Source organism: Mustela nivalis (assembly GCF_964662115.1).
Source record: "Mustela nivalis genome assembly, chromosome: 16".
NCBI lineage: Eukaryota > Metazoa > Chordata > Mammalia > Carnivora > Mustelidae > Mustela > Mustela nivalis.
In genome coordinates this window covers 7,266,418-7,282,405 of record NC_139035.1, presented here as the reverse complement: position 1 = coordinate 7,282,405, position 15,988 = coordinate 7,266,418, and the positions used below count along the sequence as shown (strand labels likewise).

General features: G+C 47.8%; 1 protein-coding gene and 1 long non-coding RNA gene across 3 annotated transcripts in view; one reads left to right on the top strand and one right to left on the bottom strand.

The window, feature by feature from the left end:
• PLD5 (phospholipase D family member 5) overlaps positions 1-15,988 on the top strand; it is a 328,471-nt gene that overhangs the window by 272,929 nt on the left and 39,554 nt on the right. The window contains exons 5-7 of the mRNA XM_082702199.1: positions 13,926-14,111; positions 15,139-15,258; positions 15,469-15,863. Coding sequence (XP_082558325.1) covers positions 13,926-14,111; positions 15,139-15,258; positions 15,469-15,863 — 701 coding nt within the window. The remainder of the gene's footprint in view (positions 1-13,925; positions 14,112-15,138; positions 15,259-15,468; positions 15,864-15,988) is intronic.
• Positions 1,397-15,638, bottom strand: LOC309849852. 2 transcript variants are annotated; one of them, XR_014303950.1, is made up of 4 exons: positions 15,571-15,638; positions 6,178-6,263; positions 4,874-5,064; positions 1,397-4,205 (listed from the first exon to the last, which is right to left on the bottom strand). It is a non-coding gene; the product is annotated as an uncharacterized lncRNA (long non-coding RNA). The 2 variants fall into 2 exon arrangements; XR_014303951.1 differs by having other exon boundaries at positions 4,967-5,064.

The window sequence follows — 15,988 nt, the reverse complement described above, 5'->3', positions numbered from 1 at the left end:
AGGAATCCTGCCAAGTTTCCTGTCATATTCTGTGGGAAATTAGACTGAATCTTGAAAACAACATTGTCCATTGACTTTAGCAAGAATCCAAGCCTGGTGTGACACTCCGTTTCAAGTACAGCTTCTTTCCCTGCACCTTCCGTGCCTCGGTCAAGCATCAGATCGTGTTTAGGTACCCATGTTTACATTCACAAACTCCTCTAGAGGGTGATCTCCAGCCTCTAGCTCCAGATACTGTTTGATAGAAGTGTCCTGAGGTTAACAGAGCAAGCGAACCCCTCTTTAGAGAAAAGTATTCTTTTTTAAATGGAAGAAAGTGCTAGGGATATTCCCCCCAGGGATATAGTGGTGCAGACAGCCTACGGCAGGAGATGCAATGGAAAGAAACAGATTAAGGACACCAAACATACTGGGTCCCATGGGAGCTCTGCTACATATCAGAAAAGTATTTTATTTCCCTTATTAGCATAATACGCTCTTGGTCTCAAATGACTCCATCTCATCCCTTTTTATGGCTGTGTACTATTCCATTATACAGACATACGTACGTGTGTGTGTGTGTGTTTCTGTTCACATCTTTCTTATTCATCTGTCAGAGGACACAGGTTGCTTGCATATCTGAGCTATTGTACATAATGCAATAAACAGGCAGGCATATACCTTTTCAAATTAACGTTTTAATTTTCTTTGGGTAAGTAGCAAATAATGAAATTACTGCATCGTAAGATAGTTCTGTTCTTAAGTTTTGAAAGAATCTCTATACTGTTCTCCATAGTAGCTGCCCCGATTTACATTCCCGCCAGTGTGTGAATGTTCCTTTTCCCCCTCATCTTCTCCAACATTTATTGTTTCTTATCTTTTTTTTAATTTTAGCCATTCTGACAGATGTAAAGTGATACCGTTTTGTGCTTTCGGTTTACATTTCCCTGATGAATAGTGGTGCGGAGCCTCTCTTTATGTGTCTGTAGGCCATCTGTATGTCTTCCTTGGAAAATGTCTATTCAGGTCCTCCGTCCCTTTTTAAATTGGATTGTTTGGGGTTTTGGGTGTTGAGTTGTATAAGTTCTTTATGTATTTTGGACCAAACCCTTATAGGATATATCATTTGCAAATATCTTCTCCCATTCAGTAGGTTGTCTTTTTGTTTTGTAGATGGTTTCTTTCACTGTGCAAAAGCTTTTTATCTTGAGGTCCCACTAGTTTATTTTTTGCGTTTGTTTGCCTTAAGAAACAGAAACATGTTGTAATAATCAGTGTCAGAGCGATTGCTGCCTGGGTTTTCTTCTAGGAGTAATATGGTTTCAGGTCTCATATTTAGGTTTTTCATGAATTTTGAGTTTATTTTTGTATATGATGAAAGAAAATGGTCTGGTTTCATTCTTCTGCAAGTAGCTGCCCAGCTTCCCCAGTACCATTTAATGAAGAGATGGTCTTTCCCTATTATGTATTCTTGCCTCCACTGTCATGAGTTAATTGACCACAGAAGTGTGGGTTTATTTCTGGATCCTCTATTCTGTTCCCTTGATCTTTGTGTCTGTTTTTGTGTCCATACCGTACTGTTTTGATTACCACAGCTTCGTAGTGTATCTTGATGTCTGGGCTTGTGATGCTTCCAGCTCTGTTCTTCTATTTCAAGACTGCTTTGGCAATTCAGGGTCTTTTGTCTTCGATGCAGATTTTAGTATTATTTATTCTTGTTCTGTGAAAAATGCTGTTTGCACTTTGATAGGTATTGTATTGAATCCGTCGATTGCTTTGGGTAGTATGAACATTTTAACAACATGAGCATGAGTGTCTTTGCATTTATTTGTGTGATCTTTCTTTCATTAGTGTTTTATAGCTTTTCAGAGTACAGGCCTTTCACCCCCTTGGTTAAGTTTATCCCTGGTTATTTTATTCTTTTTGGTGCACTTGCAAATGGAGTTGTTTTCTTAATTTCTTTTTCTGCTACTTTCTTACTAGTCTTATTAGTGTATAGAAATGCTGGTTATTAATTTTGCATTCTTCAACTTTATTGAATTCATCTATTAGTTTTTGGTGGAGTATAGGGTTTTCTGTGTTATAGTATCATGTCATCTGCAAATAATGAAGTTTAACTCTTTTTTACCAATATGGACGCCTTTTCTTCTTTTTTTTTATCCAAGTGCTGTGGTTATGGCTTCTAGTCCTATGTTGAATAAAAGTGGCAAGAGCGGATGTCCTTGTCTTGTTCCTGACCTTAGAGAAAAAGCTCTCAGTTTTTCACCATTGAGTGTGACGTTAGCTATGGGTTTTTCATAGATGGCCTTTATTATGTGGAGGTATGTTTCCTGTATATCCACATTGGTGAGACCTAGTTGGTAATTCAAACATTAGATAAAATTTTTTTAAAACAATTTATTGAAAATGATAAAATTCCCTGGAAACCCAATGACCAGAGCCTTTCATTATTACTCTAAAGCTGGCTCCTCAGTAGGGTGACTTCTAGGGGAAGTTGGCTTCAAAGGTGTGAGCACGGAGTTCCACAGACTCAGGTAATGCAGGGAAGGTCCAAGGAAGGTCACTGTCCCTCCACTAGGTCTTCCTTCATGAACAGGCTAAACACTTTCACAAACACCCTGCATGTCCAGATTTGAGACTTCAGTGGAGAAGTCCACGTAAAGCTCGTACGACCACTCTACTTCATCCCTGCCTTGCCCCAAACCTTTAGTCATTCTCCTGGCCCCACGGAGATGCTTCCCAGCCATTGACGTTATCCCATGGTGGTCTCATCTCCGTGGACTCCTTTTCCCTGTGGGATCCTGCTTCAGCTCTATCCAGGGGCACTTTGTTGTTTCACTATCACCCATTTTTTCCAGCTAGTAGGCTCTGCTTTTGCCACCCCCAGCACCATCTGAGGAAGGCTTACATTTAAGACCAGCAAGAGCTGACCTTGAGAAGCAAGTGAAACTGTTGTATTTCATACACTTGAAATAGCCATTCTGTTGTGACCTTTCTGACCCCGAGTGCCCGCCACCAGTGGTCTCTGAGGAATGACTCCGTGCCCTCAGTTGTGACTAAAGTGTCTGGAATCTGTTGGTGGTTAAAGCACAGTTGTTCACATATAAAGAATTCTGCCACCTCTCTTCTTTGATTCAAACAAATCTGTGACCCTTTCAAGCAAGAGTATAGCAGAAACATCCTTCTCATCTCTTCTCAGCAGAAGAGCAGGATCCTGGTACAGCTGAAGCTAACACTGTTTGAGCCAGGCACTAAGAAAAACGTTGTACGTGCATTTTCTTCCTTTTTTTTTTTTTAATAGCAATCCTCTGATGCTTACCCATTCACAGATGAGTTCAGTGCCAAGCCCCGGGTAGAGCTAATCTGTCTTCTGAGCTTCTTCTAGACCTAGTGTGTCCCCATTAGGTCATATTGAGAGGCCTCTCATTTGCAAGAAAAGGCTATCAGAATTACCATCCTGGCACCCTTCTAGATGTCAAATTTCACATTAATGCTTACCCGTATTAGTCATGCTGTATCATACTAAAGAGTGGTTGTCTTCCGTCACAGTTATGAGAGCTTGAAGCAGTGTTTGGGACCTCATTTAATATCATTCCACGCATCAGGAAAGAGTCAGTGGAGAATGACAGGGAGTGGGAGGGAAGTGGCTTTGTTCCCCAACTACTGAAAGCTTTGATCTACCCCCAACCACAGCAGAGAGGATATAACCTCACCTGAAAACTAGGGGACATCTGTTCTTGAGAAAAATGTGGACAGGGAAGCAATGACATTCTTATTCAACCTTTGATCAGATATCTCCAAACATACATGTTTGCTATATGTGAGCAATTAACCAAAAAACACTACAGGTCTGATGTGGAAGGAAAAAAACAACAACAAAGGGCACCAACAAGATTCGAGCATACCAGAAGTGAATAATGGCTGATGAGTTCACTTTTCGGTGACAAAAATCAAATGATTCTCTGAATTTCTGCTTTCAGTGGTATTCTATCTCTGACTCCATTGTGTGTTGGATAGTGTGGACTCTTTTAAGGCAGTCAGCATTCAAAAGATGAGCTCATCTTGGTCTCTGCGCCCCGGTGCTGGCAGATGCAGGAGGCACATGTAGAGGACAGTTAGCCCACTGTCCAGTGTGAGCGCTGCCACTGATACAGATCACGGAGAACCATGCTTGTGAATCTTCCAGGTGGGTCTCTGGGCATGGCCATCTCCAGGTTTTCTGCTCCCTTAACACCAGAAAAGAGATTTGTGTTAAATTCATGTGCTCAAGATCAGAGGGCATGAGGCTGACCTAGAGCTAGGCTCCTGAATTCAGAAGGGAACTTGTTTTCATATTTCTCCACCATTTACTCATTTCAAAGGCCAGGCATTCATTCAATAAACATTTTCCAGGCAAGTACCATAATCCAGCACTGGGAAAAAAAAAATGGAAGCTGATATAGTGTCTTCAGAGACTACAGAGTCACTTAGGGGAAACAGACAGACATATACAATTTTTTTTAACTATGATACAGTATAAAACATGCCCCATTAGAAATAGGGACCAGGTATAGTACTAGACAACGCGGGAAACAGGTTGACCAGAAAAGGCATCACAGAATTAATAATAGGTCCCATGGATTGAATTCTAACCATGTGCTAAGTGGGGTTATTAGCATAACGGTTAGGCATGCAGGCTTCTGAGTTAGACCCAAGTTCAAATCTCAGCTGTGTCGTTTACCAGTGAGCAAATAACTATCACAGCCTCCATTCCCCTGTGTAGAATGAGGATGAACACTGTCTACCAGACGCACTATCAAGGTGAGGGTCAGTGAGGCGCCCTGTACGTTTAACACATAGGGCTGCCAGAATGAATTACATACTTGGTGGTTTCAGAGAGCAGGAATGTACTTACCCAGTCACACTTCTGGAGGCTAGAAGTGTGAAGTCAAGGTGTCAGCAGAGCTATGCTCTCCCTGAAGGCTCTAGCGGGGGAATCTTTCCTCACCTCCTTCTAGCTTCCGGGTGTTGCCGGCAATCCGTAGCGTTCCTTGGCTTGTAGTGTGTCGCTCCAATCTGTCTTCACAGAGCCATCTCCCTGTGTGTCTGTACAAATTTTCCTCTTCTTATAAGGATGCCAGTCATACTCGATTTAGGGCCCACCATAATTCAGTATGACTTCATCAGGATTGCAGCAGCAAAGACCATATTTCTCAAGGTCACATTCACAGACTCCGGGTGGAAATGCGTTTGCAGGGAGGGGGCACTATTCAACACAGGATGCACGTTAACTAAACACTCCATCAATACTGGCTGTCAAAATTACGATTATTATTAAATTCTGACAGCAAACCTTAGAGATCAGCATTGCCCTCATCGCACAATAAACTGAAATGTAAGAATTAGGTAATTACAGGATTTCAGGAAGCAGTCTGAAGCAAACTGCAGGACTAAGATACAATGTGCCTTGTCTGAATTTAAAATCTAGGAGGGACAGGGTGCCTGGGTGGCTCAGTCAGTGAAGGGTCCGACCCTTGGTTTCGGCTCAGGTTGTGAGATCCAGCCCCTCATTTTCTCTGCGCTCAGCGCAGAGTCTGCTTGAGATTCTCTCTGTCCCTCTCCCCTGCCTCCCCACACTCACACTCCTTCTCTCTCTCAAATAAATAAATTGATCTTTAAAAATAAATAAATAAATAAAACCAGGGAGGGTCACTAGCCACCGTCATGCAAGAGCCGAGAGGAAGTCATCCTGTCACACAAGCACCTTCTCCAGGCGGCACTAACTGGGTTGACAGGGCGTGGAGGGGGGTGAAGGTGGCCAAGACATCGATGTCCTGAATCCCTAGAGCGCAAGGCCGGAAGACCCTGTGGACTTGATGAACCCAGCCTCCTCACTGCTCAGGGGAGCAGACCAAGACTGAAATCGGGATGATTTCCCTAAGGCCCTGTGTCTGGGTGGTAGAAGATTTAGACTTCGATCCACCCTCTTTGGCCTCAGGTCCAGCACTGCTGTTTTCTTCCCCGCTTCTCTCCCTCCCTCCCCCTCTCTCCTCCTCCCTTCCTTCCTGCCTGATGGGGGCCTCAGGCAAGGCAGAGAACAGGGGCCGCCTGGAGGTCAAGGAGGCCCTGGTCTTGGGGACAGCTACTTACCCACATGGGAGCCAGAGCCCAGCTTCTCCACCCTCCACCCCTACCCCAGACAAAAAGCCTATTTCATACCTGCTAAACCAGTATAAAAGTTGAGATGCTCAAGTGAAACGCTCGAGGCTTCCCTGGAGAAGATAGAGTGGCAGTGTTGATTCAATCTGCAAAAAGGTACAAAAGTGTGAAGGTCAGATGCAGAGCTGAATGTTCCTGACACCCTGTCAGCAAACAGTGGGGTGGGCTCTGTCTTCAAGGTTAAATAAGATTAGCGATCACTGGCAATTACCCTGGACAATTTTTTGAAATCTCCGAGATTGGTAACCACAGAGGAACATATAAGTCTTGTACCTGGCTCCTGCCAAGGCCTGGGGACTGAACGCCCCAGGTCCCTCCCCCTGTCTTCTGTCTCCACACCACAGCCCAGGAGAACTTTCCAATTCACAGCCTGGTCATGCCCCTACCCTCATTGCCTGCTTCCCCATAACCTTCCGCATAAATGTTAAGCTGTTTATCCCAGCTCGAAGTCCCTGAGGATCTGCTATCCATGTCCCTACAGTTTTACCCAGAAAAACATATTTACACACTCACACATGTTCTCCCTAGCTCACTCTGCTTTAGCCTCCCAGTTCTGATCATATCCCACCCCCCACGAGCCACAGTACCTTTGTACATGCCCAACACGCCCCTTCTGCTCTGCCTTTGCCCACTTTATAACCTCTAATTGCCCTGAATGTGTTTGTACATCCAGTGCTAGGAAGCTATACTAAAGGAGTACTTGCATAGATGCACAAAGATAGATGCTCAAGGATGCTCATTGCTTTATGTCTTGCATTAGAGAAAAATACGGCAAGTCTATCTGCAGGTGAAGTAGCATGTATGCCTCATTCTGTAGCCACTGTGGCTGGTAGAATGAAACCAGGCGCGTGTAGATGCATGGGGAAAGACCTCCAGGACATACTGGAGGAGTCCTAGGGGGTCCTCTGCAGCAGGTAACGTCTTCTTTGTTCTTGAGTAGTGTCTTCAGGGGGCAGCTGGAGGAAGGCGTAGGAGGGAGTTTAACATCAGCGGACTCAGGTGTCCCTAGCACACCCATCCCTGGGTATTCAGATCTCAGAACACGCATCCTTGTGTTGTTCGTGTATGATCCATGTGTTACTGTGTCGCTGTCATTGACTGAGAAAGCATCTGTAACATTCACAAAGTGAGCCGGACGCAGATGAAGCCGGCGCTGCTGTGTTCTGGGTGTGCACCATCGAAGGTCAAAAACCTGCGTTCACATTCTCGACCTGTTGCTGGCTAGGTCTCCCACTTGGGGCAGATGTCTTTGCCTGTGTGCCTGAGCTTTCCCTCCATCTGTGCGTTGCGGGAAGTGGAAGAAATCCTTCTATGGTCTCTGCGTCGCAGGAGTGTATTGGTGCATTCTTCTTGAGGCTTGTGCCGTGTTCATAGGAGTCACTTCTTGTGTATTGTTAACAAATTATTTGTGTGTGCCAAGTCATAGGCGCCTGTTCTGAGCCTTTTAAATGTCCTGACCATTTTAAAAGCATCTAGCAGGTGTGTGGAATAAGTACTCTTAACTCCATTTTGTAGAAGGAGAATGAGACCCAGAGATTGTGTGTCTTGTCCAACAAAATTATGCAGATAGAAAGCCATAGAACTGAACATCATTCCAGGCAGTCTGACTATTATGGAACCTGGACTGCATCCTGGCCAAAAAACCCAGCAGCCCTCGGAGACCTTGGAGGGCCAGCAGGCCCCAAGGAGAGTAATCTCTCAAGGTCTGAGCCCCGAGCACGAACAAAGGGGCAGTTTGTACACTTTTACTTCTGTATCTGTATCTGTGCCACTCTTGTGGCCGTGGCCGGTGGGGCAGGGGAAAACCTGGAATGGCCCTAGGCCAGGTCTGGGATTCCCTTGCTGGATTGGTCGGCCGCCTCAGAACCCAGATTTTCCTTATTATTCCCCCCTCGGTGCCCCCTTTAAACACCTGGTTTAGACGACATCATCTTTATCATCTACAGGGCAACAGGGAGTCAGGCGCAGCTGGCGTCTGGTCTTGGCAATCTGAGCAGTGTGGACCCGGTAAAGGCATTAAAAATACAAGGACCAAATGCTACGATGAGGAGGGGGCTGACGAGGAGGAGGCGCCAAGGGAGCCACTTTCCAGTAGTGATAATGCGAGAGTTTGCCCCCCTGCCAGGTCGGGCAGGCTAAAGGCAGTGGGGAGGAACAACACCTCAGGCAGCAGAAGATCAGGACTGACTGGGCTCAGAAAGACCATAGTGAAATGCACTTAGGAGTAGACAGCAGAGGGCCAGCAGAAGTGGAGGGTCCCCGGCTTAGTTAGAGGGCGCCATTGCGGCTAGCTGGACAGCAGATCCAACCTGTGGACAAGGAATTATATAGTACAACACCCTACGGTCACCCAAGAAACAACAGTAATGGCAAGTCTCTGGGGGAAAGTCCAGCCAGAAGGGGCAACAGAATCGAGTCTGACCCCTAAGATGATGGGTATCATGCCGGTGAGAACTCGGGAGCACAGCAAGCAGGTGTCCCTTAGTCGGTGGGGTCTCGTCGGAGGTGAAGCTGGAGCGGGTGTGCGGGGTTTGGCTGACTTGCCATTGCTCTGGCTCTTTGTCTGAGGGATGGGCTTTTTTTCACTCTGGATTGGTGGAGCCACAGGTGACACAGGAGACCTTACAGGCAGTAGGGGTGGTTAGAACAAAGAGGGAGGCCCTGTCCACTGTGGTTTGAGGGGGTCCCTTTTCTAGTTTTTGACCCACACTGAGTCTCCTGCCTGGAAGGCGTGCACCTGGGACCCTGCGGAGACCGGGGCCTCTCAGTGGTGCGACTTTGTCATTTATTTAGGGTGGCCCCCAGACCGGAAGTTGGTTTTTTTATTTCTTTTCCTCCAATCTGATGTAAGTTTCCTGGAAGACTGCACAGGGGAGCTGGTCCATACACTAATTCAAAAGGGGAGTAACTTAGCATCCCGGGTGTGCAGTGCGCATGCCGGAGGCCGGGGGTGGCAGATTTGGCTTTGGGAGGCTAGTCTCCCGACAAAACTTGGCTAAGGTTCCCTTGAGAGTGCGATTCATTCACTTTCCTTTCCCTGAGCTTTGGGGCCGGAAGGCAGTGTGCAGCCCCCAAGTGACGAGAGACTTGGCTAAGACCTGTGCAGGGTCTACTACAAATGTGGGCCCATCGTTACCGTGGTTTGTTAATGGCGGGCTGGACTGGGGCAGAATCTCCCATAAGAGAACTTTGGCTCCTTCCTGGCTTCACTCTGTCCTGTTCGGGAAGGCTTTGACCCATCCAGAGAATGTGTATACTATTTTTTAAAATTTAATTTTATTTTTTCAGCGTTCCAGCATTTATTGTTTATGCCCCACACCCAGTGCGCCATGCAATCCGTGCCCTCCTCCATCCCTACCACCAGGCTCACCCAACCCCCTACCCCACTCCCTCCAAAACCCTTAGTTTGTTTCTCAGAGAGTCCAGAGTCTCTCATGATTTGTCTCTCCCTCCGATTTCCCCCAATTCACTTTTCCTCCCCATCTCCTCACATCCTCCGTGTTATTCCTTATGCTCCACAAATCAAAACCATATGATAATTGACTCTCTCTGCTTGGCTTATTTCACTCAGCATAATCTCTTCCAGTCCCGTCCATGTTGATACAAAAGTTGAGTATTCATCCTTTCTGATGGAGGCATAATATTCCATAGTATATATGGACCACATCTTTATCCATTCATCTGCTGAAGGGCATCTCAGCTCCTTCCACAGTTTGGCAACTGTGGTCACTGCTGCTATGAACATTGGGGTACAGATGGCCCTTTTCACTACATCTGTATCTTTGGGGATAAATACCCAGTAGTGCAATTGCAGGGTTATAGGGTAGCTATATTTTTAATTTCTTAAGGAATCTCCACACTGTTTTCCAGAGTGACTGTACTAGCTTGCATTCCCACGAACAGTGTAAGAGGGTTACCCTTACTCCACATCCTCTCCAATACTTGTTGTTACTTACCTTGCTAATTTTGGCCATTCTAACTGGTATAAGGTGGTATCTCAGTGTGGTTTTGATTTGAATCTCCCTGATAGCTCATGATGATGAGCATTTTTTCATGTGTCTGTTAGCCATGTGTATGTCTTCTTTGGAGAAGTGTCTGTTCAGGTATTCTGCCCATTTTTTGACGTGATTGTTTTTTGGGTGTTGAGTTTGAGGAGTTCTTTATCAATCCTGGATATCAGCCCTTGGTCTGTAGTGTCATTTGTGAATATCTTCTCCCATTCTGTGGATTGCCTCTCTGTTTTGTTGACTGTTTCCTTTGCTGTGCAGAAGCTTTTTACCTTGCTGAAGTCCCAAAAGTTCATTTTCACTTTTGTTTCCTTTGCCTTTGGAGACATGTCTTGAAAGTTGCTGTGGCCAGTGTTGAAGAGGTTACTGCCTATGTTCTCCTCTAGGATTTTGATAGATTCCTGCCTCACATTGAGGTCTTTCATCCATTTTGAGTTTATCTTTGTAGTGTGGTGTAAGAGAATGGTCGAGTTTCATTCTTCTATAGCTGTTCAATTTTCCCAGCACCATTTATTGAAGAGACTGTCTTTTTTCCACTGGATATTTTTTCCTGCTTTGTTGATTATTTGACCATAGAGTTGTGGGTCCATATCTGGATTCTCTACTCTGTTCCACGGGTCTATGTGTCTGGTTTTGTGCCAGTACTATGCTGTCTTTGTAGTAAAGCTTAAAATCAGGTAACATGATGCCAGGTTTGTTTTTCTTTTTCAACATTTCCTTAGCGATTCAGGGTCTCTTCTGGTTCCATACACATTTTAGGATTGTTTGTTCCAGCTCTTTGGATAATGCTGGTGGAATTTTGATCAGGATGGCACTGAAAGTATAGATTGCTCTGGGCAGTATAGACATTTTAACAATGTTTATTCTTCTGATCCATGAGCATGGAATGCTTTTCCATCTTTTTGTGTCTTCAGTTTCTTTCATGAGTGTTCTGTAGTTCCTGGAGTATAGATCTTTTACCTCTTTGGTTAGGTTTATTCCAAGGTATCTTATGGTTCTTGGTGCTATAGTAAATGGAATCAATTCTTGAATTTCCCTTTCTATATTTTTATTTTCTATGTATAAGAAAGCAACTAATTTCTGTGCATTGATTTTGTATCCTGCGCCACATTACTGAATTGCTGTATGAGTTCTAGTAGTTTGAGGCTAGAGTCTTTGGGGTTTTCCATATAAAGGATCATGTCATCTGCGAAGAGAGAGAGTTTGACTTCTTTGCCAATTTGAATACGTTTTATTTCTTTTTGTTGTCTGATTGCTGTTGCTAGGACTTCTAGTACTATGTTGAAAAACAGTGGTGAGAGTGGGCAACCTTATGTTCCTGATCTCAATGGGAAGACTGTCAGCTTTTCCCCATTGAGAATGATATTCACTGTGGGTTTTTCATTGATCAATTTTTTGAAGTTGAGGAATGTTCCCTCTATCCCTATACTTTGAAGAGTTTTAATCAGGAATGTGTATACTGTTAACTAGGAGACATCTGAACCCCTGCTTGACTGCACGGCTGTGAAGTCTCTTTTTAGCTCTTTGAAAGGGGTTACTCCCAAACTCTGGACACCTGGTGGGGGCCGCAGAGCAGGCTGGGCATTATTTTTTAGCACGTCACATACCACTCACTAGTTGCTCAATGCAGTCATGCTTCTGGAGAAGGGCCTCTAATGCAGTTTTTCCCAGGTGGGTGAGTCAATGGTATTTCTTGACTAGATGCCCTCCTGTTGCTGTTGGGATGAAGACGTGCCCGTCTGGCATCACCCATCACCCCTTTTTAGTCAGGGTGGCCCCTGACTGAAAAAGACGTGCCCATCTGGCATCACCCATCACCCCTTTTTGGTCAGGGTGGCCCCTGACTAAAAAAATGGTGGGCCATTTTTTTCTTCTTAGTGTAACTGGGCGGAGGGACTTCTTCTGGGGGGGTGTCAGGGCCATGGTGAGGGAAGGAGCTCTGTCAGTGTCCTTACTGGCTGTGGTCTTGGCAGCCTCTTTTGCCAGATGATTTCCCCATGCTATAGGGTCGTCTCCTTTCTGGGGTCCCTTATAGTTCGGGATTGCTGCTTCTCTTGGAAGCCAGATGGCTTTAAGGAGTTTTAGTATCTCTTCTTTTGAAGAAAAAGTTTTTGATAGCTTTTTCTGCACCAGTTAGGAGGCCCCTCTCCTTGTAGATGGTCCCCTGTAGACGCACAGTAGGGATGATGTACTGAGAGTCAGTGTGGATGGTGACCCGCTTGTCTTCACTGAGGGTAAGGGTGAGGACTAAGGCGTATAGTTCAGCCCGTTGTGCTGACCGTCCAGCTGGTAATGCCTTAGCTTCTAGGATTTCCGTGGTCATGGTCACTGCATAACCCGCTTTCCGGGCACCCTCTTGTGGTAATTGCTGCCATTGCCGAACAGCGTGAGCTCTGGATTCTTTATGGCTTAATCCTATAAGTCTGGACGGCTCACATAGACTTTATCAGTTACCTCAGAGCAGTCATGGTCTAGTTCCTCCTCTTCCCTGGGGAGAGAGGTTGCTGGGTTTAATGTCCTTACTGTTCCGAGGATGACCTATGGATTCTCCCAGAGGAGCCCTTGGTACTGTGCTAGCCAGGAGCTGGAAAGGAAGTAGTGCCCCTGTGTGTTCATAAGGAACGTAACTGCATGAGGGACCTGGGTGTTAAGTTCTTGTCCCAGGGTGAGCCTGTCTGCCTCCTTAATGAGTAGGACTGTGGCTGCCAGTGCCCTGAAGCGTGGGTGCCATCCTGCTGCCACAGAGTCTGGTCTCTCTGACAGATGGGCAGTTGGCCATTGTCAAGGCCCAACTGTCTAGGTAAGTACCCCCAGCGCTGTCTTTTTTTTATGTACAACGAGATTGAAGGGTTTTTCTATATTTGGTAGGGCTAGGGCTAGAGCCCGCCCAGGGCAGCCTTAATCTCTGTGAAGGCAGCTTCTGCTTTCTCCGTCCAGGCAGGGGTTTTCGATTTGGTCCCCCTAAGAGATCACGGAGGGTTCTTGTTATTGCTGAGAACTCGGGAATCTGGATGCGGCAGAATCCTGCAGGCCCCAGGAATTCTCGTAGGCCCTTTTCTGGGGCTGTGGCAAGGAGATGGTGGCTTTCTTTCTCTGGCCCTAGTTCTCTCTTCTCTTGGGTGAGGAGGAAACCGCGATATCAGACCTGTTGGTGGCAGATTTAGGTCTTTCTCCCTGAGATTCCATCCTTTGTGCCTTCTGTGCAGTCACTGGCGAGGAGGTCATCCACGTCCTGGAGGAGGGCGCGTGCATTTGGGACGACTGCGTGCAGGGAGATGGCGACCTTGTTGATGGGCAGAGGTCTTGAACTGGTCGATATCCCCTCCTGGCTTCTTGACTGGCAGGAGTGGGGTATGCCGGGCTGACTGGCACTCAATCAGGATACCTGCTTTTTAAGTCTGGCCAGGTGCTCTTGAATGCCAACGTTAGCTTCTTGTGGGAGGGGGTACTGCTTTTGCTCTGGAGTTGGGCTCTCGGGATCAGTTCAGCAATGATAGGGGCCCGATTCTGGGCTAGTCGGGGTGGGTTTTCTTTAGACCATACTGAAAGGAAGTACCTTTCTGAAGTACCTTTCCATACTGAAAGGAAGTGAACCTGAACTCCGGCAGGCCATTCGGTTGGGCCTGGGCACAGAATAGCCTCCATTCTTTTTCCCTTGGTGTGGTAATTGCTAGTACCAGAGACCCTGTGTCCTCTTGCCCTGGGTTCATTCGGAGGCTGCTGTGCCCGGTGGGCTGAAAGGTTATCGGAACCCCAAGCTTGGAGAGTATGCCTCAGCCCAGGAGGGGGACCGGGCAATAGATATAGAGGAACTCATGTTGCACCTGGTGGCCCCTGAGTTTACACTGATGAGCCTGGCAAATTGCCAGTGTCCTCGTAGCCCCAAGGATGATCGCAGTCCTCTTGCTGAAAGGGGCCACTGGGGAGGTGACAAGAGAGTACTCTGCCCCAGTATCCACCATAAAAGTCACTGGTTGGCCCATTTTTATTCTAACCATGAGCTCATGGAGGCCAAGGAGGAGAGAGCCTGGTTCCCCTCAGTCCATTTCTGCAAGGCCTAAGAGGTCTCCCTTTTCAGGGAGCCTTTCCCTGGTTGAGACATACTTTATTTTAATGCCTCTTTTCTTTACAGTAGGGCACATCGATCCCTGGCCAAGGGGGTTCTGGGTTCCCCCGGTTTGGTGGTTGTGGCCCCTCCACCCTATAGACCTGTCAACAGAGCCACCCTGGAAACCCTTTCCCAGATTGAACAGGTGGGCTTGTGTGTCCACTTGAAGGGGTCGGTGGTGGAGAAAGGTTGATAATACATCATGCAACGGCCGGGCTGGACTGTCGGGTCTTTATGGTGCCGCTCTGGTTCTTGATTCTCTTGTACCGGCATTTGGAGGGCACTTGGCCCAGCCTGGGAAACAACCTGGCTGCTGGTCTTAGAGAAAGTAGATCCTCTGGGCCTGGGGCGCCCTGGGGAGACTGGTGGCAGCAGAGTGTCTGGAACTGGAGGCAGCCAGGTGTAGACAGCCTTGGGGGTGCGTACAGAGGGGACAGGATCGGTTTAGCCTTGAGATTTCTGGCTGGGATCTGTAGAGGCTGGGGCTTCTGTTGATCTTTTTGGGCCACTTGGATGAGGCGATTAAGACCCAGGCCCATCCCTGCCTATTGCAAGCGAATGGCACCCAGGGGGTAGGGTCTGGGCAAGTCCTAGCCAGGAGTCAATGTACAGAAATTGGTCAGGGTGTTTTGGTGTTCTGTTACAACGAGCCAAACCCGATGAGTCGCTGGGACAGCTAATGTCCCTTTTGAAGGCCATCCAGCATTGAAGGTGGGCCATTGTAACTCACATAGGGTTCTCTGTTGGCCAGGATATATTTTAACTTCATATTCTTCTGTAAACCCCTTTCTCGGATTTTGATCCTACAGTCTGGGACTGTAGGTTGACTCTGCCTTGGTCCCATAGTGATGTTTCCCTGTGTCGCCGGCGCAGAGACAGACAAAGGGTGGGTGTCCCTGCAGAGAGACCAGGCCCAGGCCCGCCTGTCCGCCCTCCTGGGGGACACCTACAAGCCCCTTGGCCACCGTGAGTCCGTATAAACCCCAGACTGGCGCCCCAAGGGCTCGCCTTAGACCCTATGAGGTCACGCCGGAGACAGGTCAGGGCCCACTCAGACTCCGTGGACTTCTGGGGGCCCTAAGGGTGAGCCACGGCCTCGGGCCGCCTGACCCGGCAGGTCGAACTACACATCCGCTCGCGCTTTCACACCGACGTTCTTACGGTTCCTCCCCCCAGGCCGGACCTGCGCGATTCCTTTCCCTTCGGGAGCTCTTTCCTGCCCCCCCCTTTCGGGGGTTTCTGACCTGAGGGACCCCCCCCCCCCCGCCGAGTCCGTACCTGTGAGACCTCTGGGAGGTGTCTGGGGGGAGATCGGTCTCCCCTTCCGGCCTGACGGGGGCCTGACGGGGGGCCTGGGGCCCCGGGCGGCTGCCGGAAACCAGGCGGCGCGCGCTCTCCTTTACGACCCTCGTGCGTCGCCGCCGCGACAGCCGCAAACCGGTGGCCGCGATGGTGCCGGCGGGGGAGCCACGTGTTGCGAACCTGGACTGGGTCCTGGCCCAAAACCCAAGCGGCCCTCGGAGCGCCTGGAGCACCGGAGGCTCATTTCATGGCGGTGGGCCCGCGAGAGAGTAATCTCTCCAGGTGGGAGACCCGAGCACAAAGGGGATCGTTTCTACACTTTTGCTTCTGTATCTGTGCCAGCCACTCCTGCGCCACGACCAGCAGGGTGGGTGGCAGAGAACAAAGAATGGCC